Raw genomic sequence first — 27754 nt, 5'->3', positions numbered from 1 at the left:
GCTGTATGATGCTTTATATGTCTATAGATATATACATATGTATAGCTATTCTCGTAGCTGAAGTTGTATATCTTAGATCGATTCCCTCCCCCCCGTGTAGACCAGGCCATAGTTACCAGCCTTAGAGTTGCTCATGCCAAGCCACTGGCCAGGTGGCCTGGACATGAGGAGGAAGCAGGGCTTTGTCAGATGCTCATCTGATGCTCCTGGAAGTTGGTTTGCAGAATCAGACCCCAAAGTTCTGACTTTCTAGAGTCAATTTTTATAGGAATTTATTCCTATGCCAGTCTATGGGAATTGCTTCATCATGCTGTTGCTGAATCATCAGCAGATGGCACATTCCTGACGGCTTCGTGCTGCCAGATGTTATCTTGTTCTTTGGTTCTCCCATCCTTGAAGCTGTTGGGTGGATTGCAGTCTGCCCTCCAGGGGTCCTCTGGTTATTTCCACTTGACGCCTTCTTCGGCTGATGGACACTGGATTCTTAGGCTGGCACCTCCCTGATCATTCAGTTATTATCCGCACCAAGCATCCATCCACATACATTCTCTATCTCTATTTTAATCACAATTGTTAATACAACAAAAGGGCGGGGAGTCTCTGGGTGCTGTTTCTGTTGTTACAAAAACAGAATGCATCAGATGTCGTGAGCTGTAGCTCACGAAAGCTTATGCTCAAATAAATTGGTTAGTCTCTAAGGTGCCACAAGTACTCCTTTTCTTTTTGCGAATACAGACTAACACAGCTGTTACTCTGAAACCTGTTGTTACAAAGTATTACTTTGAGAACAGACTCTGTTTTAGGATGTAATAACACAATTAGCAGCTTGCAAGTTTCACACAGAGAGGGAGAGAAACAGTACCAAAAACCAAGAGACCTCTTGAATCTTTATGTTGCTTTAAAACTGGTGGACTCTTTTAACAGATGTGTGGTGTTCGCCCTTATCATTATTTAGAACATTTGTTGATTGAAATCAACTGAAGGATCAATATTGTAAAACAAAGCTAATTCAGGAATTTAGAATCTTTTTTGGATTGAGATTACATCATACTATAATGTCACTTTAACTTCTTTGAGTAAAAACCAGAAAGCACTCCTTCATGGGTTTCTGAGTTTCTTATAGGAGCCTGAAACGATCATAGTTTCTGAAACAAATATTGAAGGGTACAGGATGATGCTAGGAATGTCTCCCAGCACTTTCTGTTTGTTAAAAGTTTGCATAAATTTAGTTTAGATTTTTTTGCAAGTAAAGTCTGAATCTTAAGCATAACAGACTTTTCTGGTAACAAGGTTTAGTTGTACTTACAACATTAAGAAGAGTGGATTTTGCCATGCATTAAAAAGGCATAGCATTGTTGCCCTTTGTATATCTTTTAACCACAAGCCTTTTCAAGGGATTTTGAAAAATATACTATTCTCTTTTCTAAATTGCCTTTTTTGGAGTTTCAAGGTACATGTTTCTGTGCTCTTACCCTGAAGGGAAGATTTAAAATAACTTATTAAGACTAGTAGGAACCAGTCTGCAAAATCGAGTGCATACTTCAGGGCTCATTTATTGTGCAGTCTTGTGCATTATGTGGTAGGCATCACACTACTGTGGTTTTAGCAGGATATGCAAAAGGACAGTTAATAAGATCCTGAAATTCAGTAGAGTGTCTTAATATTCACTTTTTGGGAGTGAATTGGCACAATCTGGTGAAGTTTGGATTAGGAAGTAGATTTGAATTTTCCAGCTGGTCCCTGTTTATATAACCAATAGAACACTCCTGAAATTTGGGGACATCAGAATTGCCCAGGTTAGGTTAATCTTTTATACTAGTCTTTCATTTCTGGTTAGTGGGGCTCAAGTACTTTTGGTTACAAAAGAAATAGGGCTTTGTGGCCTCTTTTTGCAGTAGTCTCCATTTATGCAAATCAGAAAACTACTGCACCACTGGGAGTTCTTATGCAATAGAGGCCTGGAGCTAAACTTGCAGAGAAAGGAACAAGTCAGGATTTTAGAGCAATGGCAAAAATCTCTGGAGGAAGTTCAAATAGCATCTGCTGCATTGGCTATTGCCAGTCCAATTAGTCTCTCACTCTCCTGAGCTGTGGAATGTGCAAAATTGCGTGAGGATTAGGTTGGTAAAAGTTTACTTTTTAGTTTAAAAATGGCAATAATTCTGTTTAAAGAATGAAAATGCACCTCATCCAGCTGGGTCTGTGTTTAGGGAAACAAATAATACCAACAGTTGCTGGCAATTTTGGAAAATTGCTATACAAAACAGAAATTAGTGATAAGGTCCTTAGGGCTCATTGCATCTACAAACTTGTGACTCTTTTTAGTACAAGGTTATTTGTTTGGTCTTTGCCCTGGGTCCTGAATGCATGTAAAATGACACTTTCCAATCCATAGTTGCCTGGGGATCACTAAGTTGCTTTGGCTTGCCCTTTTTACCCTTGTAGTCCAGTGAGGAAATCAGTTCTGGGAAAGTTGCAAAGTCAAATTAAAATGCGCAAATGATTAGCTCTCACAGCACAGCTGTGCAAACTAGTTTATCATGAGACATTAGTAGACACAGAATGATTGAAAGGGTATGTGCGGAAGCTTGTAAATCACCAGCAGTGTTGTTAACCTTAAGAGTTAATAAAATAAAAAAATCTTGCTAGAAAATATTCTGAGAATTGTATAAAATTATTTTCATTTTACAGGTTTCAGAGTAATAGCCGTGTTAGTCTGTATTCACAAAAAGAAAAGGAGTACTTGTGGCACCTTAGAGACTAACCAATTTATTTGAGCTCACGAAAGCTTATGCTCAAATAAATTGGTTAGTCTCTAAGGTGCCACAAGTACTCCTTTTCTTTTTTCATTTTACAGAGTTTGCAGTATAGTAGCCACTCAAGTTGGGAGTGGGGAGTGTTTGCAGAGACTAGAGAGCCTCAGGCCTCACAAGCCTCTGGATGTTGAGGTTCTGCAGGGATGGGACCACACACATCTGTGGACGCTGAAGATGTCCATATAGATGAATGTGTCTGTGTGATGCTTCATTCATGCTTCTCCCTGGCAGCACAGCCTCTATAGGAACTATGCGGCAATGACTGGATGTCTCATGACTGCTCAATAGCAGCTGGATCTGTATTAACTCTCAGATAGATTTCAAATCTGGGTGGTGGTTCAGAGTGTGGCGGGTCCCCTGAGCCAGCCTTAACTTGAAAAATTTGTGTCGTCCCTTCTCTATGAATCCCCAGTGGAGAGGCATCCACAGAGTTTCAGTGAGGGGGAAACAGTGTTATGGAGGCAGCCTCTCGATGCAGACAGGGGTAGCAGGAGCACTCCTGCCCTTGGTTATCATATTTTAAGAAGCAAAGATATATAAATATCAAGATGGTATAAAAATGTACAGTATGGCATTGCATTCTGTTACGATATTTAATACAAATATTTCTCATTAAGAATTCAGTTAAAAATCTTTTTTTAAAAAGCGGCCAAGTTTTCCTGTGTTGTTGATGTTTTGTGTCCTCTGAATTCACTTAGGAAGACAGAATAGAGGTGAGGGCAGGGCAGGGGACAGGCCATAGAATTATTTATTTGAGTGCTATGGTAACACCGACAGACCCCGGTCATCGGCGGTAGGGATCGAACCTGGGGCCTCTGGAGCTAACTGGCTGTTAGGTAAAGCTGTAGAACAGACTCACTTTATCTCTCTTGCTAAGTGGTCTCTGTGCCACTAGATGGGGCAGAACACCACACCCAGGAGATGTGTGGGTTACATACTTCCCGTAGCTGAGGAAGCACGCCCTGAGCTTCAGAGACTTCCCAGTTGAAATCCTGGATGAGCCCACACTTGTAATACCGACAGACCGTGGTCGTTGGCAGGCGGGCTCAAACCTGGGACCTCCGGAGCTTAGTGCATGAGCCTCGACCACGTGAGCTGAAAGTCAACTGCCTCTTAGCTAAGGCTGTAGAGCAGACCCATTTTCTCTCTCTCTCAGGGGTCTCGGTGCCACTAGATAGGGCAGAACACCACACCCAGAAGGTATGTGGATTACACTATGTGTTTACATGGAGTGAAACCCATACGCTCCAATGGAGAAAGATTGGGAGAGGAACACATAGGCTGACTCTGCATATGCAACCACATTTTCAAAACCATCCAGTTTTTTTGTGGTACTTCCATTTTTGGATGCCCAACTTCAGATGTCTTGTGCCTGATTTTCAGAGGTATCAAACATCCTAAGCTCTTATGGAGGTCATTTGGACTTCTGGGCACTCAGGACCTGTGAAAAGCAGGCCCCTGAGGTCTCAAGTATGGCACCCAAAATCAGCTACCACGTTTCAAAGTGTTGACTTTAAATAACATGCACTTTATTACAGTGAACAATATAAGTTCATAACCCCTGTGAAAATTCCTTTGCTTGACTGAGCCCCCTCAAGAAACTTCATAATCAAAATAGATTAAACTTGCATATTCTTGTAATATTATTTATTTGCATTCCCATTGCAGTGACTGCAGTTAGTGTGTGATGAAGGGTAACTTGTTATTGTTGCTTGTTGAAACTGGATTTAAAACTAGCCACATCAGCTGCAGTTTGGCGAGACTATAACAGGTTTAGAAAAAACCCTGTGTAATCAAAAGTAGCTCATTTGTTGTTCAGCCAACTGTGTAATAAGCAAAGAGGCAGTTTAGTTGACTATAGCCAACAGTGAGTAAAAAGAAAAGTATAATGGGTTTCAAGTAAAGCAAAGGGAGTGAATATCATTTTTTATAGTTACAAACAAATTTGGGGTCCAATCTACAGCCTTTACTCATTGGAGCAACTTAATTGACTTCAAAGGGAGTTGTGGATGTTCTGCAACTCTCAGGATAAGTCCACAAAACCCTTGAAGTTTTGTTTGTCTTCTAAAGTGATCAAAAATTCCCTTTCAGGGACTTATACTGTACCCACTGAAATAAATGGCAAAACTCCTATGGACTTAAGTTGGAGCAGACAAGGACTTAAGTGCTAATACCCCTGATTCTCCTTTTACATACACCAGGTGTAACTCCATTGATGTCCATTATATCAGGATAAAATCAGTGTATGATCAGAATCAGGCTGCTGTGTATGGAACACTGAAGTTGCCCAATTCAGCTTCTGCTCAATTTCTGTTCCCTTGCATGCTGAAAGGAGATGTTAGTATATGATTTTCACTGCAGGAGCCTGTTGGTAGCAAATAACATTTTCAAATGGGACCCGTCAATGGACTAGGAGGCTTATATTCTTATATAGAGCCTTATATTCTTGGTAATCACTGACTTTGTTTGGTTTTTAAAACTGTACTGTAGTAGAGAGGGTTTAAAACTCTGTAGATTTTTCTCTTACTAATTATGAGCCATGATCCTGGTTCTCTTCTTGCTGACACCAATGCAAATCACAATTAACTCCACTGAAGTCAGTGGTCCAGATTCTTTGTTGGCGCAAAATAGCATCTTAAGCTCCACTGAAGCCAGTGAAAGTACGCTTATTTACACCTGATGAGTGTCTGGCCCAAAGAGTAAAACTGGTGTGCAGGAGAAAAGAATCAGGTCCAGTGGGTATCAAGGTATAAGAAGATATTCACACCCAAAGCAAACCTGATCAAACTTGTTTTATTACTAGTTTAGCATTGGCATATGAACTGCTCCATTTTGGCCAAAATTATTTTCTCTCCCACACCCCCCACTCCAACCAAATATAGATATATGAGAGAGAGAGAGAGGCACCTGAAAAACAGTTTGGGAGTGGGGGCAGTGTTCAAAAGCAGTTGACTAAATTGCCCACATAGTGATTAAATAACGTTTTTTTTTTCTGTCTTACTGTGACTTTGTAACATAGAGAGAACATTAAACTATTGGCAACTATCTTATCAACCTTCAAAAACTTAATTTATGCATTATTGCATTTAGGCTGTATTCTGGAGTGGAAGAGGGGTGATGGAAGTACTGTGGTGTGAGCAGGGTGTGGTGGAACTAGACCCGATGTACTTAGTGATCCTGGCTGACGGAGTGGATCCTTTGGAGCCGTTATCCATTGGCACAAGTTAGCTGTAAGCCTGCTCTAACTTGCACTTGGGACTGGTTTGGCTCCTGGCAGTCCACAGGATTGAGGGCTGGAAAGGTGGTATAAAAAGCCGCCTCTCCCCTTCCCCTCCTTTCTCTCAAGTGTGCTGAATGCTGCTGTAGTGCATCTGAGGATCTGGCTTTGAGTATAAACCCGTAAGAAATAGTTCAAACTAAGATGCAAAATCTATAACGATTTGCCATTCTTAGTCTGAGTAGGGGCATGATGCCATATGTGTATTGCTCATCTTGTACTTTACAATCTTATTTATTTACCTTTCAGTGCTTCTGTTTAGATAAGGATATTGCATAAATGACTTCACATCTACTGTAATATATCTGCAGATGCACCATAGGATGAAAATATTTGGGAGGAAATGCACAGAAGAGCTTCCATACAGGGCTTTAAAAACTGAACAGAGTGTAAACACTTTTTACTGAGTGGATTAATGTCACCAGACAAATTTAAAATAATGGTGTCCCATTTGCATATGCTCAGAAAAATTCACTGTAGAGAGTGGATGCCACCAAAGCTGTGAGAAACATATCCAGCTATTCCTGAGCTACTATGGATCAAAAAAATATTTCAACTCAGAATCATAAAATGATGCAATAAATATATCTGGTCACTTTCTGCATGGGTCAGATATTAGAATTTTGCAACAAAGTGATTCGCACTTCTCGTAAAACCAATGACAAATTGTGTTGGTTTTTGTCAAATATTTGTACTGAAAGCTTTATTCAAAGTTGCTCCTAGCAAATGTTACTGAATTCCCAGGCAAAATACATAAACTTCTTAAAATGTTCATTTCACAACCAAATTGACCACCTGGTGCTTATTTTTTATGGTAGTATCAAGTGTTAATAGTTTCTGCTTGAATTTTATTTAGATCTTTCAAGTTGCATATGTCATAATCAAAGCTGCTAATGCTCCCCGACCTGGAAACTGGATTTTGGAACGTTCAGTGGATGGCACGGAGTTCAAACCATGGCAGTATTATGCAATTAGTGACACAGAGTGCTTAACTCGTTATAATGTAACACCAACACTTGGGCCTCCTACTTACAAGAGAGATGACGAAGTGATCTGCACCTCTTATTATTCCAGGCTAGTTCCATTAGAACATGGAGAGGTATGCTGTCTGTTTTTGCACTTGTCATTTGTGAGCATGAATGAGGACTAATTGCAAGTTTCAGAAATTTTAAATTACAGTTGCACAATTTATGCCTTCCAACATTGTCAGATGCTTTGGATTGTTATGATGCCTTTAATGATAGTATCTCTGTTTCATTTACCAATATAACAACTTAAAACAATGTTAGGAAAAAATATCTTTGGCTCTGCCTATTCTAGTTATAAACTCTTTGTTGTCTCTCTTCACATAATTTGATTATGGCTACTAATTGTGAATTAGGTACTTCATCTTGAAAGAATAAAGCATAGAGACTTTATGTACATCCAGGTGTTTAATTTAAAAAAGAACATCTCTTATTTAGGAGCACCTGGTTTTGTAAGATAAAGCTGCAAATGCTGTCTGAAATGCTCTGCTCTGCACAGCTGGAATTGGAAAACAAGCCCTGGCATTGTTTCAGGGACAGAGCATAATTAAAAGAGCTGTGCATTGTGCAGGCTCACTGTTGATTGTTCTTTCTTTAACCAAGACTATTCATGGTACTTATGTAATTTATTTCAGAGAGGCAGCAACATAATGAAATGATGCATTAAAATCGGTGGTTAGTCTATTGTGACAAGTCCTCCTTATGTGGTAATAAACCCAGTCTTGGCCTATGGAGGTTGCTAATAACCCTTTGTTTAGTAGAAACCAGTAAATTCTCTTCTAATCTTCTAGATTAAAATAAAATTGGAGTACGCACAATTAAGGATTGAAGTTTTACAAACATTGCCTTTTTCACATTTGAAATCCCAGTTTTGGCTCCCACAGTGAAAGAAAACCTGATGAGCCTTGGGTGATTTTAAGTCAAGCATATTTGAATCAAGTATTTATCATAGGGCTGTCCAGAATGGGTGAAACTGGACACACCGAAAAAAGAAAAGGAGTACTTGTGGCATCTTAGAGACTAACCAATTTAGTTTTGTCTAATGCAGCAAAAAATGTTTCAACAGAAAAAAAAATTAAATAATATTTTAAAAAAATATTACTTCTGTAATAAGGGAATATATGGGCTTTCTGATAACCTAGCCCACCAATTAAAGTTTCTCGGTGTGTCCAAAGTAACAGCCGTGTTAGTCTGTATTTGCAAAAAGAAAAGGAGTACTTGTGGCACCTTAGAGACTAACCAATTTATTTGAGCATAAGCTTTCGAACCAATTTATTTGAGCATAAGCTTTCGTGTAGCTCTCGAAAGCTTATGCTCAAATAAATTGGTTAGTCTCTAAGGTGCCACAAGTACTCCTTTTCTTTTTGCGAATACAGACTAACACGGCTGTTACTTTGGACACACCGAGAAACTTTAATTGGTGGGCTAGGGTATCAGAAAGCCCATATATTCCCTTATTACAGAAGTAATATTTTTTTAAAATACTATTTAAATTTTTTTTCTGTTGAAACATTTTTTGCTGCATTAGACAAAACTAAAAATATAACTAAAAGAGAAAATATAGGAGAAAAAACCTCTGTGTATGAGGAAATATACTTATAAAGAGAACACAGTTATTAAACCAAATTAGTTATGAAAAAGTGAACAGCTAGTTTTACATCTTACCATATAAATCTTTACAAATTGCACAAGAGACATTCTGTGAGGGATAAATTCTGTACTCCTTTCTCATTGTCAGAGTGTCTTCCACATCTGTGAGCAGAAAGGGTCCCAGATCTAGTAGATCCAGACTAGTGCATAGAAGGCAAGGAATGATCTTCAGCATGCTCCTTCTCCCACCCCTTTCTTTTGACCCTGCAGAAGTCCCACCAAAAGTGCCCTATAGACATTGGATTCTGGGAATGGTGGTTCCAGGAGGATGTGACTCATAAATCAGGCAGTTAATATTATTAATACTGAAATTGCGAACAGAATGCAGAATTGATTTGATATCTCTGATACATTGTACCCAATAACCCCATTTTGTTTGTGGGTTTTTAAGTCTTGACAGAAAGATGTGTTGTTTTTTTTTTATCATAATTGGGTTATAATTAAGCATATAGTGAAGTCAGTCCCTCTCTCTAGATTCACACTTCATTGATCAATGGTAGACCTAGTGCTGATGATCCTTCGCAAACGCTATTGGAATTTACCTCTGCACGATACATCCGTCTTCGCCTGCAACGTATTAGAACCCTTAATGCTGACCTCATGACTCTTAGCCACCATGATCCTAAAGACCTTGATCCCATTGTTACCAGAAGGGTAAGCTGATCTTTTGTATCTATGGTTCACCACACCGGACAGTAAAGGCTAAATACTGTCCGTCTTGATGAAGGACTTGAACCTCAACATTCACGATAAGTAAGATTTCATGAGGTTGTTAAGTAAACGTTGCCTTCTCTGTAATGTTACTACATTGCCTGCAGGGGACAGCTATTCCCAAGAAAGATTTTTCAAAGCTGTTTTTTTCCTTCGGATGAATTGCCATTTAGCTACTAACCATGAGGTAGCATTGCTAACATTTCATCAGCAAAGGTAAATATGTGATTTTATTTGATGAAAATGTCACTTTAGGCAAAAAGTAAATATATGAGTTACATTTCATGTTAGTGTACAGTAATTTTTGGTGTATTAAGTATTTCAGTTGCTAATGTGTTGATACATGAAATATATTACTTGAAAACAGAACCTGGTGTGAATTACAGTGCTGTCTAGTGGATGGATCCTTTTGCCAACTTGTCTTTAAGCCCAAGGGTATTTATTAATATTAATATAAACCATTTATATAGAACTTGGAAATATTATCTGATCCTCACAACATCCCTATTTTACACTTCCCTGAGACACAAAGAGGTTGAAGTGACTTGCTCAAGACCTCACAGGGAGTCAGGGACGCAGCCAAGAGTAAGTTCACTGACTAGGGCACGCTGCCTGTGAAGTTTAACTGGATGCAGTAGTACAAAAATTAACCAGTGAGTCCCTTTCTTCTTTATAATTTAGTTGTTTGTTCCCCTTCTTTATTTGACCATGACACATTGGGTAAAACATCAATGATTTAATGAATTCACTTGCTAAAGTCTTTTGATTGTTTGTGTGACTATACAGCATGGAGGGCCTCATCTGTTGAGGGGAGGGGAATGTGGAGAGTATCTCCAATAAACAGGATCTCTCCCTTTAAAAATATCACCAGACTTTAAATCTGAATTCAAAGGGGAATCTTTGTGTGTGTGTCCCCTTGCTTTTTAATAGATCCAAACATTCCAGGGACAGAAGGGGCCATTGTGGTCAGCTAGTTTGACCTCCTGTATAACACAAGCCTAGAACAGTCCCCAAAATAATTCCTAGAGCATATCTTTTAGAAAAGCATCCAATCCTGATTTAAAAATGGAGATTATGACCTTGGTAAATTGTTCCATTGGTTAATTGCTCTCACCATTAAATATTATGCCTTATTTCCAGTCTGAATTTGTCTAGCTTCAACTTGCAGCCATGGAATCATGTTTTACCTTTCTCTGCTAAACTGAAGAGCCCATTATCAAATATTTTTCCCCATGTAGGTACTTATAGACAGTAATCAAGTCATCCTTGAACCTTTGCTTTTTTTAACCTAATTAGACTGAGCTCTCTGAGTATATCACAAGGCAGGTTTTCTAATCCTTTAATCATTCTCATGGGTCTTCTCTGAACTTTCTCCAATTTATCAACATCTGAATAGTGGGCATCAGAACTGGACACAGTATTCCATCAGTGGCCACATCAATCACAATATAGAGGTAAAATAACCTCTTTACTGCTACTTAAGATACTCCTGTTTATCCATCCCAGGATCACATTAACTCTTTAGCTCACAGTGGGAGATCATGGTCAGCTGATTATCCACCACAACCCCCAAATCTTTTTCAGAGTCACTGCTCCCCAAGAAAGAGTCCCCCATCCTCTAAGCATGGCCTATATTCTTTGTTCCAGATGTATACATTTACATTTAACCATATTAAAATGCAGATTGTTTGCTTGCACCCAGTTTACCAAGTGAACCAGATCGCTTTGAATCAGTGATGTGTCCTCTTCATTATTTACCATTCCTTCCAATTTTTGTGTCATCTGTAATCTTTATCAGTGACGATTTTATGTTTTCTTTATGGTCACTGATAAAAATGTTAAATTGAGTAGGGCTGAGAACTGATCCCTGCACGACCCCACTGGAAACACACCTGCTTGATGATGCTTCCCTGTATACAATTACATTTTAAGACATGTCATTTAGCGAGATTTTTATTCATTTTGTGCATGCCATGTTAATTTTATAGCTTTCTTGTCTTTTAATCAAAATGTTGTGCAGTACCAAGTCAAATGTCTTATAGAAGTCTAAGTATATTACATTAACACTGTTATCTTTATCGACCAAACTTGAAATCTCATCAGAAATATATCAAGTTAATTTGACAGGATCTATTTTTCATAAACTCATACTAATTTGCATTAATTAAATTACCCGCCTTTAATTCTTTATTAATTGAGTCCCGTATCAGTTGCTCTATTGTCTTGCCTGGGATTGATGTCAGGCTGAGAGGCCTATAAACCTGAGTCATCCTGTTTACCCTTTTTAAAAATTGTCACATTAGGTTTCTTCCAGTCTTCTGGAACTTTCCCAGTGGTCCAAGACCTACTGAAAATCAACAGTAGCTGTCCAGTAAACTACTCATCCAGCTGTTTTAAAATTCTTGGATGCAAGTTATCAGGATCTGCTGATTTTAAAATGTCTGACTTTAGTAGCTTCTGTTTAACATCTTCCAGGGATACTAGTGGAATTGAAAGAGTGATATCTTACCGTATGAAGAAACTATATCATCTGGTTTTACCTCAAATACAGAACAGAAATATTTATTGAACACTTTTGGTTTTTCTGTATTATTGTTTATAATTCTACCATTTCCATCTAATAATGGCTCAGTTGCATTGTCAGAATTCTTTTTGTTGCTAATGTATTTAAAAATCTTCTTCTTGTCCTTAACTCTGCTGGCCATAAGTTTCTCCATGTGTTCCTTTGTTTCCCTTTTCTATTTTCTACAATTCCTAACTTCTAATTTATATTCACTACTATCCACTTTCCCTTTCTTCTATTTGTTATATATAATATATTTTTTTCCCCCTCTAAATGAGGTTGGTTTTTTAACCAGCACTGCCTTTTCTCTCGATTGTGGGATTGTAGCTTTTTGGGCATCTAATAAAGTGTTCTTAAATGGTTCTCAATTATCATTCACATTTTCCTGATTAAATTCTTCCTCCCAGCTTGACTCATAATTGTTTTCACCTTTGTGAAATTGGCCCCATTAAAGCACCAAGTATATGTATTACTGATCTGGACTTGATTCTGTTTGCACAGTACAAATGTGATCAAGTCATGATCACTTGTACCTAAGCTGCCACTAATTTTTAGTTCTGTTCCTCTTTATCTTAGGACAAGGTCTAGCAGAGCATTCCACCATGTTGGCTGCAATACTTTCTGAGTTAGGAAATTGTCATTTATAATGTTTAGAAATTCCCAGGGTGTTTAGTACTCGCAGCTTGAGGCCTCCAGCATATGTCACTCCAGATGAAGTCTGCTATGATCTCACACTCTTTTTCCCCTACACATTATAAATAGGCGCATAAGGAGCAGTCATCCCGTTCCCAAGTATGATTTGGTGGTCTTTAGCAGATACCACCTAATATCCTTGCGCTTTAGCTGTTAAGATATTGATCCATACTCATTCAACATTATTTTTTTTGAGTGATCAGTGACTCAGAAACAGGTAATGCTATTTTTGACTAAAAGCCCCCGCCTTTTGCTCACTCAATACTCCCTAAACAGTTACAACCATTGATTTTAACATACCAATTGTGTGAATCATCTCACCAGATTTCAGTAATACCGATTAGATCGAATTTAAGATAATAAATGAGCAATTCCAATTCCTCTTGTTTATTACCCAGGCTCCTAGCGTTGGTATTTAGGCAATAGACTATAGAGGTATACTGTCCCCTTATAGTGTAAGGAGTCTCTGTTCAACTGAAGTCACTGAGGCCTTTCTGCAGATCAGACCAAAGAAAGAAAGAAGAAAAGGAGCTAGCTTGCTCCAGCTCCTTTCAGAGAATCAAAAAAACCTGTCAGTAAACTGGTCTGTACACACAGAGCACCTACTGCGTCTGTCCCAGCAGCCTCTAGGGGCCTTAGACTTGAGTGTCTTGAACCCTTTCCCCAGAACTCTTGGAAAGACCTTATTCACAATCCCTGTGAAGTGCCTGCCAAACGTGCTTACACTGAAGCTGTAATTGAATCCAGCTGCATCATATCCTGCCTCTTTCTTGTTCTGAAAATTAATTCCTTCCCTGCTGTCCAGATACATGGGGCTTATACACATCATCACACACAGCATCTGGTACTTCGCTGTCCTACTGTTCCTTAAGCTAAACATTTGAGCAGAGCAATACAGTACATCAAAACTAGCAGCTCAGAGCTTGTGTGAGGGAAGTTCATGAGCAGGTTTTGAATGAAAGTTGGGAATCCCCAGTTTTGAGAACATACAATGCCAGGATTTAAATTAAATTAAAATTCAAGTCTACAGGTTGTTATGTTGCTACCCAGAAAACATTCTGTTAGGTCATCTGACATCCCGCATGGCAAAAGTGGATTTTTGAAGTCATATTCTGGCTAAGGCACAAGTGCAAATAACCATTGAAATCAAGGAGTTGTGCATGCTTATCCATAATTAGAATTTGTCTCTTAATTTAATAAAGACTACAGGGAAAAAGATCTAAAAATTTGCAAAATGGCAAGCTTGCCCAGGTTTCAGATATCCAATGTCAAATTGTTTGGAACATATCTGTTCTCAGATCAATACAATATTGATATTTTATTGTCCTTTAGAATTTAAGAGAAACCTGAAATGTTTCCAACTCACTTCCTTTTCAAACTTACTTTTGTCCAGTATTACTATTCAATAAAGGATATCTCTGTTGGTGGCATGTGTATTTGCTATGGCCATGCTCGAAGCTGCCCACTGGATGAAACCACAAAGGTATGCTTTAGTTATTTTTATTTTCACAAAACAGTCTTTTGAATAAAAAGTTTAGTTCTTTGCACAGAGAGAGAGAGAGAAAGATATTGTGGGGAAAATCGAAAGGAACATATATAAATTCTGGCCTCGATTCAGCAGGTATTTAAAGCAGGTTCCTAACTTTAAGCATGCCCTCACTTAAAGCCGTGAATTGTCCGATTGACATCAATGGGAGTAATAGTCTGATTAAAGTTAGGCACACACTTAAGTACCTTGCAGAAATGAGGCCTAAAAGCTTGATCCTGCAAATACTTATGCACTTTACACATGTACGTAGTCTCATGATTTTGATGGGAATACCCACATGAGTAAAATTACGCAGGTTAAATCTTTGCAGGATTGAACCCTTAATGTTTGATCCTTTAAATACTTTGTGGGTGGAACTCTCATTGACTTCAGTGGGAGTTCAATGAAAGGAACACTTACAGAATCCAGCCTCAGGTACATATGGGGAAGGACACTCCAGTTAATAACTTTTGAACAAATGAGGGGCAGAATTACCCTCCAGCACAGTTCTCTTGTTTCATATTTTCTACAGAAAATTTGAATTGGTGTTAATACTATAAGTGCAGATATAGATGTTTTCCCTTTTGTCCTCTTCTTCCGCTCACTTTTTGATACAGCTGGATAATCACATATATGGAAGAGAAAATGTTCACTGATAATATTACTTCATATTTAATCTTAAGGTTCCTTTGAGTGAAGCTATATATATATATATATGCTACAGGCCAAGTTTTGCAATCTTTACTCATGCTGAACTCTGTAGAACTACTCCTCTGAGTAAAGGGCTGTAAATTCAGGCCTATAATATGTGCTTTTATTCTTCATTCTGTCTCCGTGCTGTAATTTTCTTCCCTTCACTATCTAAACCTACTGTTCTCAGGTAATGCACTTTGTTTGGAAGTGAACTCTTTTTGTCCTAGAGCCTAAATTTAAACAATGCTTTTGAGTGTAGCAAAGGCACTAAAGACATGATCCTGCAGCTCTCACATGGCAGAGTGATAGGACTTGCTCCGATAAGATACATACCTGAGGAAGGGCCTCTCACATCAATAAAGGTAGCAGAACTGGGTTCTAGCACGTCTATAAAATTGCAAAACAGTTGTGGTATTTAAAATTCTGTGGTAGAGTAGATTTGATATTAGTCACTTGGTTGAGTTTTCAGGACCTTGGTAAATGGCCTATTTTTTTAATTTCTACAATTTCTTTTTTAGAAACTGCAATGCCAGTGTGAACATAATACATGCGGAGAGAGCTGTAATGAGTGTTGCCCTGGTTACCATCAAAATCAATGGAGACCAGGAACTATTTCTGCTGGCAACAAATGTGAGAGTAAGTAGTTACAAAAGTTGGGGTGCTTAATGGGTCCGTAAATGTTGACAGTTTTGTTCAATAAGGACCTAATCCAGTTCCCACTGAAATCAATGGAATGACTAGATCAGGTACTAGAAATAGTCGTTTTCTTAAAGTGAAAAAACAAACAAACCACACACTAGAAGTGGAAGGTATGGTCAAAAATCATAAGATGATAATAATTTGGATTTCCTTTGAAATAATAATATTTTATTAGATACGATAGATCAATAATAATGTTGAGGCTGCGGAAATGACATTCGTAGATGATCAGACAGAAGAGACTTAGTGTTTGACTGTGCTACAATGAAATTTAACACTTTCACATTGGTAATTATGGCTGCTGCTTGTTGCTTAAATATCGTTAAATTCCTAATTCAGTCTTAGTTAAACATAGTCATTCTTACAACATGAAGACTCTGAAAAAGCAATCTAAATGGCCAATAAATTGCAAACTATGCTGAATGTCTGATAAAATGGCATAGGCTCTCCCAATAGTTGCCTATTGGCACACATTGCTAAGATTTGTTAGCCACATTTTCTTACTTCACATCTTTAATGCCTGGAGCAAGCCACAGACATTTAGGAGCCTATTTGGCATAGTTCATTTTCCAGTTGAAGCAGCCCGGCTAGTAGAACCTTTAGAGACTAACTGCATTTAGAGATGTAGAATATTTTATTAGTATACAGGCCCAAGTCTCCTCTCACTTAAATATGTTTTACACTGGTGTAGCTCTAGTGACTTCAGTGGCATTAGTCACTGGTATAAGTGAGGAGAGGAATTAAGCTGATAGTCTTCAGTAAAGTAGAATGCTAAAGATGTAAGAACGCTTACTAGTAATTACACAAGTCACTAAGGGGCGATAAGGTTGGGTTAACGTGAGCTACAGAACACCATTTAAAAAAAAATGTTGCTAACACTGTGATTGTTTTAAAAGTTACCTGGCCAGGAATGAGATAAATGGGTATTACTGTTTTTGTACAGCACAGCCAAAGCAAAGCATCTGACATGGATTGCTTTACTGTTCTACTTGTATTTTTTACTCTTTTTATTTTGGATATGCTGTAACTGTTAGAAAATGTAAATAAAATGTATTTCTTTGCGATTTCTTTTTAGAGTGCAACTGTCATAACAAGGCAGAAGATTGTTATTATAACCAGGGTGTGGCAGATCAGAATAGGAGCATAAATATTCATGGACAGTTCATAGGAGGTGGAGTCTGTATAAACTGTACTCAACACACTACTGGAATCAACTGTGAAATCTGTGCTGATGGATACTATCGGCCATATAAAGTAAGATTTCTCAAACTACAGCTGATTGCTTTGATTAATAATAAATGTCGTCATATGCGTATTTCAATCCATTGAATGTTATTAAATTTAATTTCCACACTTAGAGTGTGACTAAAAATTGTAAAGTCTTCTTCGTAGCTCAGATACCAGTCTTGCAGTTTCCGAGTAAATTTAGGCTGATTCTCTAGCATGTTGAAAGGACAGTCCCAATTCCTTTGTAATTAAAGATAACTCTTATAGTCATATGTGATTCTTGTAGAAGTGATGAGCTATTGCAATAAACAGTATTCTTCTCAATATTTCATTTAGTAAGTATGTATAGCATATGCTCTTTTTGGGCCCATCTACATCTTATACCTTATAGTGACTTTCCAGTTCAGTTGTATTAAAGTAGAAATTCTGTCCCTGCCCTCATTCATCAGATACATAGATACATTTGTTACAATCTGGCTAAAAAGGATAAACATCACTAGAAAATTAATTTCGTTTTACTTCCAGCAATCTAGGTAGGTTTCCTTACATCTGGACGTACTGTGGCCAAGTGAGTAACCTCCTGTAGCAAGGACATTTACTCTCCTCAGTATGGAACTTTCTGTTTTCCAGATAAGGCATTGATTCAGCAAGTTCATCCACGGGGCACATTAGGGAGCTCAGGTCTATGTTCTCAAGCACAGGTGTGAGTGGAGGCCATGTATAGTTCAAGTATAGTTAGGTAGTAGGCACAGTCCTTCACAGAGAGAAGTAAGTCTCATGTTGCATGTACCCCTGCTTCCTTATTCTAAAGAGCATTGAAGAGATACCGGCTTAAGTCTGATTCTTAGGCAGTAAATGACTTGTGTGCTTATGGTTCCAGATTGCCTTAGTCTGGCCCTGAGCCACCTTGAAGCAAGGGGATGGCTCTCAAAGAGAAATTTAACCTCCATTAAAGAGAAAATCTCATTGTTATACGAAGCTTTAGTTTAGTTTCAGTGGCAAGAAACAGTGATGAATGTTTACTATTTCCACTAATTAGTTTACAAATATGACAGTTAAAATGTACCATTTGTTTCAGATTTCTCCCTATGAAGATAACCCTTGCCATCCTTGTGACTGTGACCCATTTGGGTCTCTGAGTTCTGACTGCATTAAGGATGATGATCATTCTGATCTTCAGCATGGTAAGGGACAATGAAATGCTTTTTCTGTAAACTTCAGGTGCCCAAGGGTGAGGAAACATTGTGCTGTTAAGGTATCACATTAAAATGCCAGTAAATACCCAAAAAGGGAGGGAAGACAGGAAATAAAACATGCTACAGGAGTATAAGATGCCTTGATCCTGCAACTTCTTGTGCATGGGTAGAGGCCTCTGCTCATTAATAACAAGTTACAGGATTGGAGCCTAATACTGTTACATATATTAGTTCAAACAGTGAATTGATACAGTGGATTTTTTTCCTGGCAGAGGTTCTGTGGGTCTAGTACTCTAACACGAAAAAAATATGTACGGGGTTGGTAATATCCCGGCTATCTGTGCAAAATGTGACTAGAGCTGTATAGCTTGATAAAAGAGACAGTTACATTGCTTCTCCCACTATTCCATATTTCACCCCCAGTTTTCTATTAACCCTTCATTTTTTTTTTCATTATCATTTTTATATTTCAAGGGACTCAGCCAGGTCAGTGTCAATGCAAAGAAGGTTACACAGGAGAAAAATGTGATCGCTGTGCATTTGGCTACAAGGGCTACCCAAGCTGTGTGCACTGTAACTGCAGCCTGGTTGGAAGCATTAGCGATGACCCTTGCACAGAACCTTGTCTTTGCAAGGTAAGTGACCTGCTGAGTCTCACTTTGATTTACTGTGAAATCGGTAGCTGGGTTTGTAAGTGCAGTTTTAATAAAGGAAATTACTTCATACTTTTGTCGTATATTATGTCATACTTTCATAGCAAGTAACTGCGATTTAAACATTGTCCTTCTGACAGAGATTCGAATGAGAATTAGCAGCATATTTCTGTTATCGTAGAGAAGCTGTGATAAGCTGTGTAGCATGCCTCTGTATATTCCAGATAGAAAGTTCCATATAAAAGCAAATGCCAGACTGCATAAGAACAACGTGTGTGTGTTTTGTGGATAGGTTGGTGGTGGTCTTTAAAGTACATCATTCTTATTAAAAAGAAAAGGAGGACTTGTAGCACTTTAGAGACTAACAAATTTATTTGAGCGTAGGCTTTCATGGGCTACAGCTCACTTCATTGGATGCTGTAGCTCACGAAAGCTTATGCTCAAATAAATTTGTTAGTCTCTAAGGTGCCACAAGTCCTCCTTTTCCTTTTGTGGATATAGACTAACACGGCTGCTACTCTGAAACCTATCATTCTTATTGAGCAGTTAAAGGATATATTGAAAACATTTAATTTATACTATGTATTTCTATATATTTGAAAAAAAGTTGTAATAGTTCTGAAAAATTAAATTGAGACCTATACCTAAAAACTAATTTTATTTTAATTATTTAATTACAAAACATAAACTGTAAAATGATGTTTAAAAATTAGAGACCTGGTTTGCAGACTATTTTCTTGGGCAAATGCAAATTTGTAATATCAGTGAATGTAACTTCCCATTAAGTTTCATGCACATGTGGTTTCTGCAGAACTTTGATGTGAAAGTTTTTATATTTGAAGACGTTACACTTAATTTTCAGCAAGCAAAGGTAGCAAATTGTTTCTTTTGGCCAGGTATGACACTAGCCAAAAAACAAGCAAACAACAAAACAGTGGTTGACATGACAATTTTTGTAAAGCTGCTCTGACCTCTTGCATAATTTATCTGATCTAAAACATTGAACACATGAACAAACAGAAAGTCAGATTGCAAATAGGAAGCAGCTTTAGTGGCCAAGTTAAACAAGAAACACTAATGGCTGCTTTACTCTGGTATAAATCAGAAGTAAAACATATGTAGTCAATGAAGTCAGCTGGTTCAAATTTGGACAAGAATCAGGTGTGTTTTCTGTGCATTGGTGGAATGGACTTAACATGTGGCCTTCGGAAAGTTAGATCACTGAGAGCAGCAGACAACTAGCCAAGGGGCACTGGGAGTAGCAGGGGTCCAGAACTGGGTGAGAGGAACGAGTTTTCTGCCCCAGAAAACAAGTAGAGATGAGGAGGGCCACTGCGTTCTAACTCCCCGGAGACTGAAAACACAGTATTGACAAACTCCTCCAGTTTTAGCAGGAGCTTTGTGATATTTTGTATTTTTCTTGACAGCCCAGCTCTTGGAGTCATGTAAATAGATAAGTATCACAGCTTTCATTTTAAAAAACAAAATGTCTAGCCCTCGTGCTTATAGAGAAAAACTTGAAAATGTGACCCAAATGTACCCAAAAGACTCAGAAACCAGATGGAAACCCAATGTAAAAACCAGAATTTATTATTTTGTACAAAAAAAATCATGATTTTGAAGCCAGTCTCATGATTTTTCAGCACTTGGGTTTGGCAATTTTACAGACAGTAAGAAGGTAGTTGCACATTTGGATCAAAGTAATGGCCTGAAAATCACCCTGGGTTTTCCTAAGGTTTGCAAAACTCAGCAGTGGCATAGGTTAGTAACAAAAGCATGCAGCATGCCTTTTTAGAATGTTTGTTATGAAAACTTCACACAACTAATTCATATCCATGGGAATTTACAGGTGGTGATCTGGCCAACAGGAGGCTCAGGCATTTTGCTGAGGGTTGTGAGTGACTAAATACCGACTACAAAGGGTCATATTCTGTTCTCAGTTATACCATGGTAATTCTGGAATCAGGAGTGACTCCACTGACAGAAATGGAGTTAATCTGGATTTAACTAGCGTATCTGAGGGCAGAGTTACTTAATACTCTTTATTTGTTTCTTCAACAAAAATTGTCTGTCTATGGTGAATAAATTGCTCAGCAGTGTTTTTTTAGGGTCTATAGGAATTTAGTTGAAGGGAAGAAAATGGGTCCTCTGTTCCACAAATACAATAGGAATACATTAAGGAATTAAAATAAAAATATTTAATATAAAATCAAGTAGGACTTCACTTTCAAAGCTATATCCTAGTTTACAGTATACCAGTATCTGTGTACATGACACCTCATGCATATCAAACTGGATTTACTGCAGTCGTCTTCCTTGACAAATAGTAGGGAGTGAAGGGAGAAGAATGCGAACAGGAATCTTCCATATTTTCACTATTGGAAGCATGTTTCCATCAGTAGGATGTATAAAAATGACTTTTTCATATGACAAGTCTGTGCAAACAGTAGAAATAAAAGCCCAGATCCAGTTCTTGAGCTTTGACTAAACTACATGTGCTGCATGTTGAGAAAGTGGTGTGCTAAGGTAGCTGTAAGGCAGCTGTATGCTACCTGGGTCCTGGAGTGGTGTGACTGCTGGGATAATCAATGGTGTAATCAATCAGTCTCAGGGCTGCTCTACTTTATGCTAACTGCCAACATATCAATGCAGATATTTAAATGATTCTCCAAAGGGCAGTTCCGGTGCCTGGGGATCATTGAGATATAGGGGTGCCCTGACAAATAGACCTTTTGCCATAGCTGCACCACCTATGCTGTGAGGAGAGCTTATGTATAAGCAACTCTGGCAGCTCTACACCGCTCAAGCTAAGTTCCCTCTAAGCTGCGTGGCTGCGTAGCAGCCTATTAAGCGCTGCTTAAGGCTGCAGCAGGAGAGATGCCTCTCCCCCAGCCCAGGACTTGCTGTGGCCGGGGGAGAGGCGCCCTGGCCCCAGCCCAGCCCTGGCCCGGACCTGCCAGGGGAGAGGTGCCTATCCTGAAGCCCCAGCCCTGGATCTGCCGCGGCAGGGAGTGGCTCCTCTCCCCCCTAGCCCAGGTGCTGCTGTGGGGAGAGAGAGCTGGGGAGAGTCCTCTCTCCTGGTTGTAGCCCTGGGGCAACCTTCACCCCAAATCCCTCATCCCTGGCCCCAGCCCTGAGCCCTCACCCCCAGCTGGAGCCCTCACCCCCTCCACTCCCCCCCGCATCCCAACCCTCTGTTCCATCCCTGAGCCCCCTCCCGCACTCCAAACTCCTCGGCTCACCCCGCCACATGAATTTTATGTGAACCAATATGGAGGTGATGTGTCATTCCGCACATTTGTGGGAAAAATTAGAGGGAACACTGTACCCAAGGATTTCTTTAGGCAGCTGAGTACCCGGCCCAATGTGTCAACACTTGCAATTATCAGTGCAATACCCCAGATGTCTTATAAGGTTCAGTGCTGTTGCTATGGAACTGAAAAAGTTCTTGTTTTAAACTGGCTTTTTCTACTGTGGCCCAAAATCACAACCTTTTTATAGCTTGTGCATAGTATGGTCCGACTTTGTAAATCTTTGGGCCTTATCCAAAGCCCACTGACGTCTGTGGGAGTCTTTCCATTGACTTCACTGGGCTCTGGATCAGGCCCCAAATCCTGTGCTGCAGGTGTGAGATGCTCATTCTCATACCATACATATAAGTTGCCATTCTCAGAAGTTTTCACTTCAATGACAGCAGTTAAATCTGCAAAAAGTCAACCTCAAAACTGGGAGTTTATGTGATGGGCTACTGATAGTTTGATTCATTAATGAGAGAGTCCTAGCATGACACCTTGTCATTAGGGTACAATGTTTTATGTAGGAGCAGATGTTTTCTTTTCCTACATCAGTAATGCCAAAATTCAATTACACTGCATTTCCTGACTGAATACCGAATGAATTCTATGCTGATTATTTCAAATCCCGACTGCTCCAGATGTTTTAAGTAGAACTGGACAGAGATACTCTATTTCGTCTAAAATTTGGTTTCATTCTGATTCAGAATGTAAACCGAAATGTCTAAAATTCTGTAAAAAAGAGGATGAAGCAGACATTCCAAACCAGCGGAAAAGACGCAGAAATTGGGCTTGTTTTGGCTTAATCGGCTTGTGAATTGCTTATTGGCTAGTTTTTGGCTGGTAGCTTGTTGCTTGGTTGGCGTGTAGCTTGTTGCTTCTTTTTTTTTTGATAGGCTCCTGGCAAGCAGGGGCAGGGGGCAAGCAGGGGCAAGGGCTGGAGAGAGTCAGGGTTGCACAGCGGGCCTACCACAGTCACAGACTGCATGCCGGGGAGGGCGGGGGGATCTAGTCACATAGAGTGTTGAGGTTCTGAGGGATTGGCTTGTTTTGGCCTTGTTTTGAAATGTGATTAGCTTGATTTTTGACTTATTGTGAAAGTCGGGATGTTTATTTAGCACATGAAATTTGGCAATGGTGGGATGGATCCTGGCTCTGGGGCAGTCCATGCGGTGTGCTTTCCTGGAACCATGGCTCCTGAAAGCCCTGGGGTTCCCGACTCAAGGGCAGTCTACCTGGTGGGCTGCCTGGAGGCTCAAACCCTGGAAACCTGGACTTCCAAGGAGCCAGATGGGTGAGCTGGTGGGGAGATTTCAAAACCTGTCTGGGTTCTCTCGCAACTTAGCTGAAATTGAATCATCTGTGTGGAATGTTTTGATTTAGATAAATCAGGAAATTCCAGCAAAACAGTGTTTTGTTGGAATTTTTCTGACCAGCTCTCATTTTAAGCTCAGTGAGACTTATTCAACATATGCCTAGTGTGCTGAAGTCTGCTTTGTTTTATATCTTCCTGAATGCTGTTATACCTAAATTCCATCTAATCTACAATATTTACTACCAATGTAGTGCTGATATAAAACAAATGTTATTCACAGGAAAATGTAGACGGCGAAAACTGTGACCGCTGCAAACCAGGATTCTACAATTTGCAAGAAAGGAATCCTCAGGGCTGTACGGAGTGCTTCTGCTTTGGGGTTTCTGATGTCTGTGACAGCCTTGCATGGCCCATCAGTCAGGTAGAATACTATGGCTGTGACCTAATGTTCCATAAGATTCCCTCAGGCAGTTGCAGAAATGTGTTTCTGATTTCCTCTTAACATACAGCCCATCTCACTGAAAATTCTGGAATCCACACAGAGGACTGGACTGTGGCTGTAAAATCACAATCCTGAGGCCTGCTGACTATAAAGAAGCCCAGCCCCCATTGGAGCTGCTGGAGTCATTATACCCTACTCAATCCCAGTGCTTTTGGAACTACTGGCTATTGTAGAGCCTGCTACACCCTTTGAAAGAGAGCAGTGTTCCCTCTCCTTGCAGTGGAAGAGCTTGTCCGGGCGGTGAAGAGGGGAGCCAAAACCATGCCCTGACGCTCCTGCTGATTGGAGCCTACTGCAACTGCAGATGTCAGTCTCATGCAGTCTTTTTGCTAAGGGAATAAAAGGACTATAAATGCCACTAGCTCCCGTGCAGAAGTGCAACGAGAGGAACAACTTCCTTGGGCACTCTTTTCCCCACCTTCATCCCTTGCGTAGTTTGCAGGATTAGTCAAAATCTAGCACCAAAAGTTTTGTGTACTAAAAAAACAGTAGAAGAAAATACATCATATTCTTTTTAACTCTCTCCACATCTCTCTGTCTTTCTACTGACCGAAATTCTAATGTGTGTGTATAACTCTTCCCCTCAGTAGAACTGGTTCCTATTCCTGACTCTTCCTCTGTGTCCTTGGGCAAGTAGCTTTTGGTACCTCAGCTATCTGTTTGTAAAATGGGGGAAATGGACCTGTATTTAACTGTGGGTGCAGTACTTGTCAAGTGTTAATGAGATCTTTGAATGCAAGGTGCTACATCAGTGAAAAGTATTATCATTTGTTCATTCAGTTTATACTCTTAATACAGTGAACTTGCTTCTGCACTCAGTTACGCTGATGTAATTCTGTCCCAATCCAAATGAAGTCTGCGGCTTAACACTGGCTAGAAACCCCTTTAGCTAAGAGCAGAATCAGGCCCTTCATATTTGTATTACTGTCACAAGTGAAGTTTTACATATAGTGATGACTTACCCAGTGATGTAGGTCTGACTTCATTAATTTAGCTTTCTTCTTTTTCTAAGGTGTCAGATATGGCTGGGTGGCTGGTGACTGATCTGTACACTGAAAAGAGGTTGGAGCCCCAACAAGGCCAGTTTGCTGGACCCCGTCAAATAAGTGTCAACAACACGGCAGCTGTGAAAATACTGAAATCCACTTATTACTGGTCAGCACCTGAGCCATACTTAGGAAATAAAGTAAGTTCCCAAGTAAAAAGAAGCTGACTTCTAGTCCAGACTCTTCATATTTTTTTTCTTGCCGTATTGCTCTAAAAAGCTCTGTGTTGCTCATTAACAGTAGTTGTAAACTATCAATACTGAAAAGAAAGTTTTCACCTTTAATGAACACTGAATACACAGTAAATTCACCTAAATATGTTCAACAACTTTTTTTTAGTTTCTCCATTATTTTTTAATATGGAACATTATTATTTTTCAATTGTAATGTTTGTTTAATAAACATTGTCACCTGTAGTTTGTCATTTCATGCAATCTGTAATTGTTCTACAGACACTTTGTTTGCAGTGTTGTTGCAGCCGTCATGGTCCCAGGTTATGAGAAAGACAAGGTGGGTGAGGTAACAACATCTTTCATTAGATTAACCTTTGTTGGTGAAGGAGAAGAGCTCTGTGTAGCATGAAAGCTTATCTCTTTCACCTACAGAAATTGGTCCAGTAAAAGATATTACCTCACCCACCTTCCCTCTCCCAAAGAGACTTTGTCATGTAATGTAAAACAATTGAAAATTACATGTTAGAGGTCAGTGAAGTGGATCTACAGGTTCCTGCCGATGAATCGTGTACATTTGGAAGTATGACATTTTTATCTGTAAATGCTGATTTACTGCGTGCGCGTACACACGCACACCAATGAAAAAAATTTCCATTGATAATAATCAAAATTTACATATAGGCTCAGTAAGCAAAATACTGCTTGAGAGCTGATTATAGTTTGATTTAAGATTTTTTTACTTTGTGTATTTTGACATGTGATGTTGACAATTTGTGTTTTAATGATCATAAAGCTTTAACTTTTAAAATCTCATTGTTGCCATCATTAAATAATTACTGTCTCTGACCCCCCCAATTACCCAACTGTGAAAATTTAAATCTATAAAAATAAAAAATGCTTAAAAAGAAACATCAATATTATCAGTCAAAATTATGTATGTATGTATATATATACACACACACATTTTGCCAAACCTAATCATGAATATCATTTTGGTTCCACATGATGAAATTTCTGTTTTTTCAGTTTGCTTTTTAAAAACCTAAGCAATCACAAACAAAAATATATTAAAAGAATGTTATTAAGGTTGCAAAGTCAAGCACTCATGCAAGAGGTCTTGTGAAGACAATAGGAATTAAAAATTGCATACACACAAGGGGCCAAATTAAGTTTGCACAGGGAACCTTGATCCTGGCATTTCCTAACTTTTGAGTGTTTGACTTTGCAACCTTAATAATATGTACTTTTTATCTAATTTTTTGTGTGGGTAATTTATAACTGGAGTAGGTATAAGATATTGAGACCAAAATTGTAATTTTCATGATAAATATCAAGTCCCAGCTCCAGTGCATGGGGATGTTATAGCTCCTCAAATGAAAGGACTCCAGAACTGATGTAGGCAAAATGGCATATTTTTCCCTAGCCTCATTCTTGGAAACAGCTGAACTGTTTTGACTGAAATAAAAAAAAGGCAACCTGATGCAGATGTCTAACATGTAAAATTTCTGCCTAAACAGATAAAGTTTGGCAAAATTATCAGCAACTAAAAACAGAGTCTTATAATGGGAAGTGTCAGGCAACCTTTATAACAGATGTTGCTATCAGTCCCACCTGTAATAACAACATAAGATTTCTAAAACTGAAATAAATCAGTGATGGGGAAACAAAGAAAAAGAAAGCTAAAGAAAGAGGAAACGAAAAACCAACAAAACCCCACTGTTTTGACTGCATTTTGTGTGTAGGCAGTTTCCTTGTTTCCTGTGTATAGGCAGTTTCTCTGTTGCTGAAAAGACACTTTTATACCTAAAAACAAAATAACAGAAAAAAACACCTTACTAATATTTAAAAAATGGAATTGGAAACAAATTATGGACATACTATTTGAAAGTGTCTCTGTCAGAAACTGGAATTTTTATAAATTATTAAAAAACCAAAATAAAAAAACCTCTGACAATATATCTTTTTAAGTAATTAAACCAGACACATACATCTATTTGATGTTTTATTTTATTAAACTATGGCAAGTACACCCAGTCATCCATATTAAAACAATGGTTTTCTGTGCCTCGACCTTATTACGTTCTTCATACAGCGATGAAATAAATGGCTATACTACACAGTGCCTGTGCATAATGACCCAAAAGTGCCTAGCTGGAAGATACATTTTGTCTAATTCAATGGTTGGTGAAATTCTGGTCTCACACCAGTCTTCTACTGATGAAACTCCATTTACTTCAGTGGGGCTATTCTCCGTTTCTACTGGTGTATGTGACAGCAGAATCAGGGCTAAAAGGTCCAAATGTTGTTTAAAAAAGAAATAGGAATGCTGAAGATCTATCAGAGAGAATGTTTCAAAAAGTTTGAATAACTTCAGTACACTGTGCCCATTTGCTAAAAAGTAGTCTGAACTTGTGATGTTTTTTGGAATTCATACTGGAGGCTTTACAATGCACTGTTTAATGCATCACTGCAGTTCTATAGAACCTGCTGCTAGCTTTCACAAATTGCACAGCAGGGATCCAAGACTTCTGTAGATATGGGGACATGCCACGTTACACTTCCAGTGACTTTCACTGTTGTGAGATGGGGATCAAACCCTTACTGTGTAAACACTGCTGAAGTGATCAAAAGAACATGCCATATCCTCTGTTTAGTTTGCTGCATGTGTGTTGTGCTTGTCAGCAGCTATCCTCC

General features: G+C 38.9%; 1 protein-coding gene across 4 annotated transcripts in view; it reads left to right on the top strand.

Annotated features, from left to right (window-relative positions):
- LAMA1 (laminin subunit alpha 1) overlaps positions 1–27754 on the top strand; it is a 157215-nt gene that overhangs the window by 44957 nt on the left and 84504 nt on the right. For all 4 annotated transcript variants that reach the window (XM_048840308.2, XM_048840309.2, XM_075125308.1 and 1 more), the window contains 9 exons: positions 6950–7192; positions 9243–9422; positions 14129–14218; positions 15475–15592; positions 16731–16909; positions 17961–18066; positions 18553–18713; positions 23620–23760; positions 24854–25027. In XM_048840308.2, the coding sequence (XP_048696265.2) occupies positions 6950–7192; positions 9243–9422; positions 14129–14218; positions 15475–15592; positions 16731–16909; positions 17961–18066; positions 18553–18713; positions 23620–23760; positions 24854–25027 (1392 nt within the window). The remainder of the gene's footprint in view (positions 1–6949; positions 7193–9242; positions 9423–14128; positions 14219–15474; positions 15593–16730; positions 16910–17960; positions 18067–18552; positions 18714–23619; positions 23761–24853; positions 25028–27754) is intronic.

Source organism: Caretta caretta, chromosome 2 (genome assembly GCF_965140235.1).
Source record: "Caretta caretta isolate rCarCar2 chromosome 2, rCarCar1.hap1, whole genome shotgun sequence".
Classification (NCBI taxonomy): domain Eukaryota; kingdom Metazoa; phylum Chordata; order Testudines; family Cheloniidae; genus Caretta; species Caretta caretta.
This window is presented reverse-complemented; position numbering and strand designations above follow the sequence as displayed.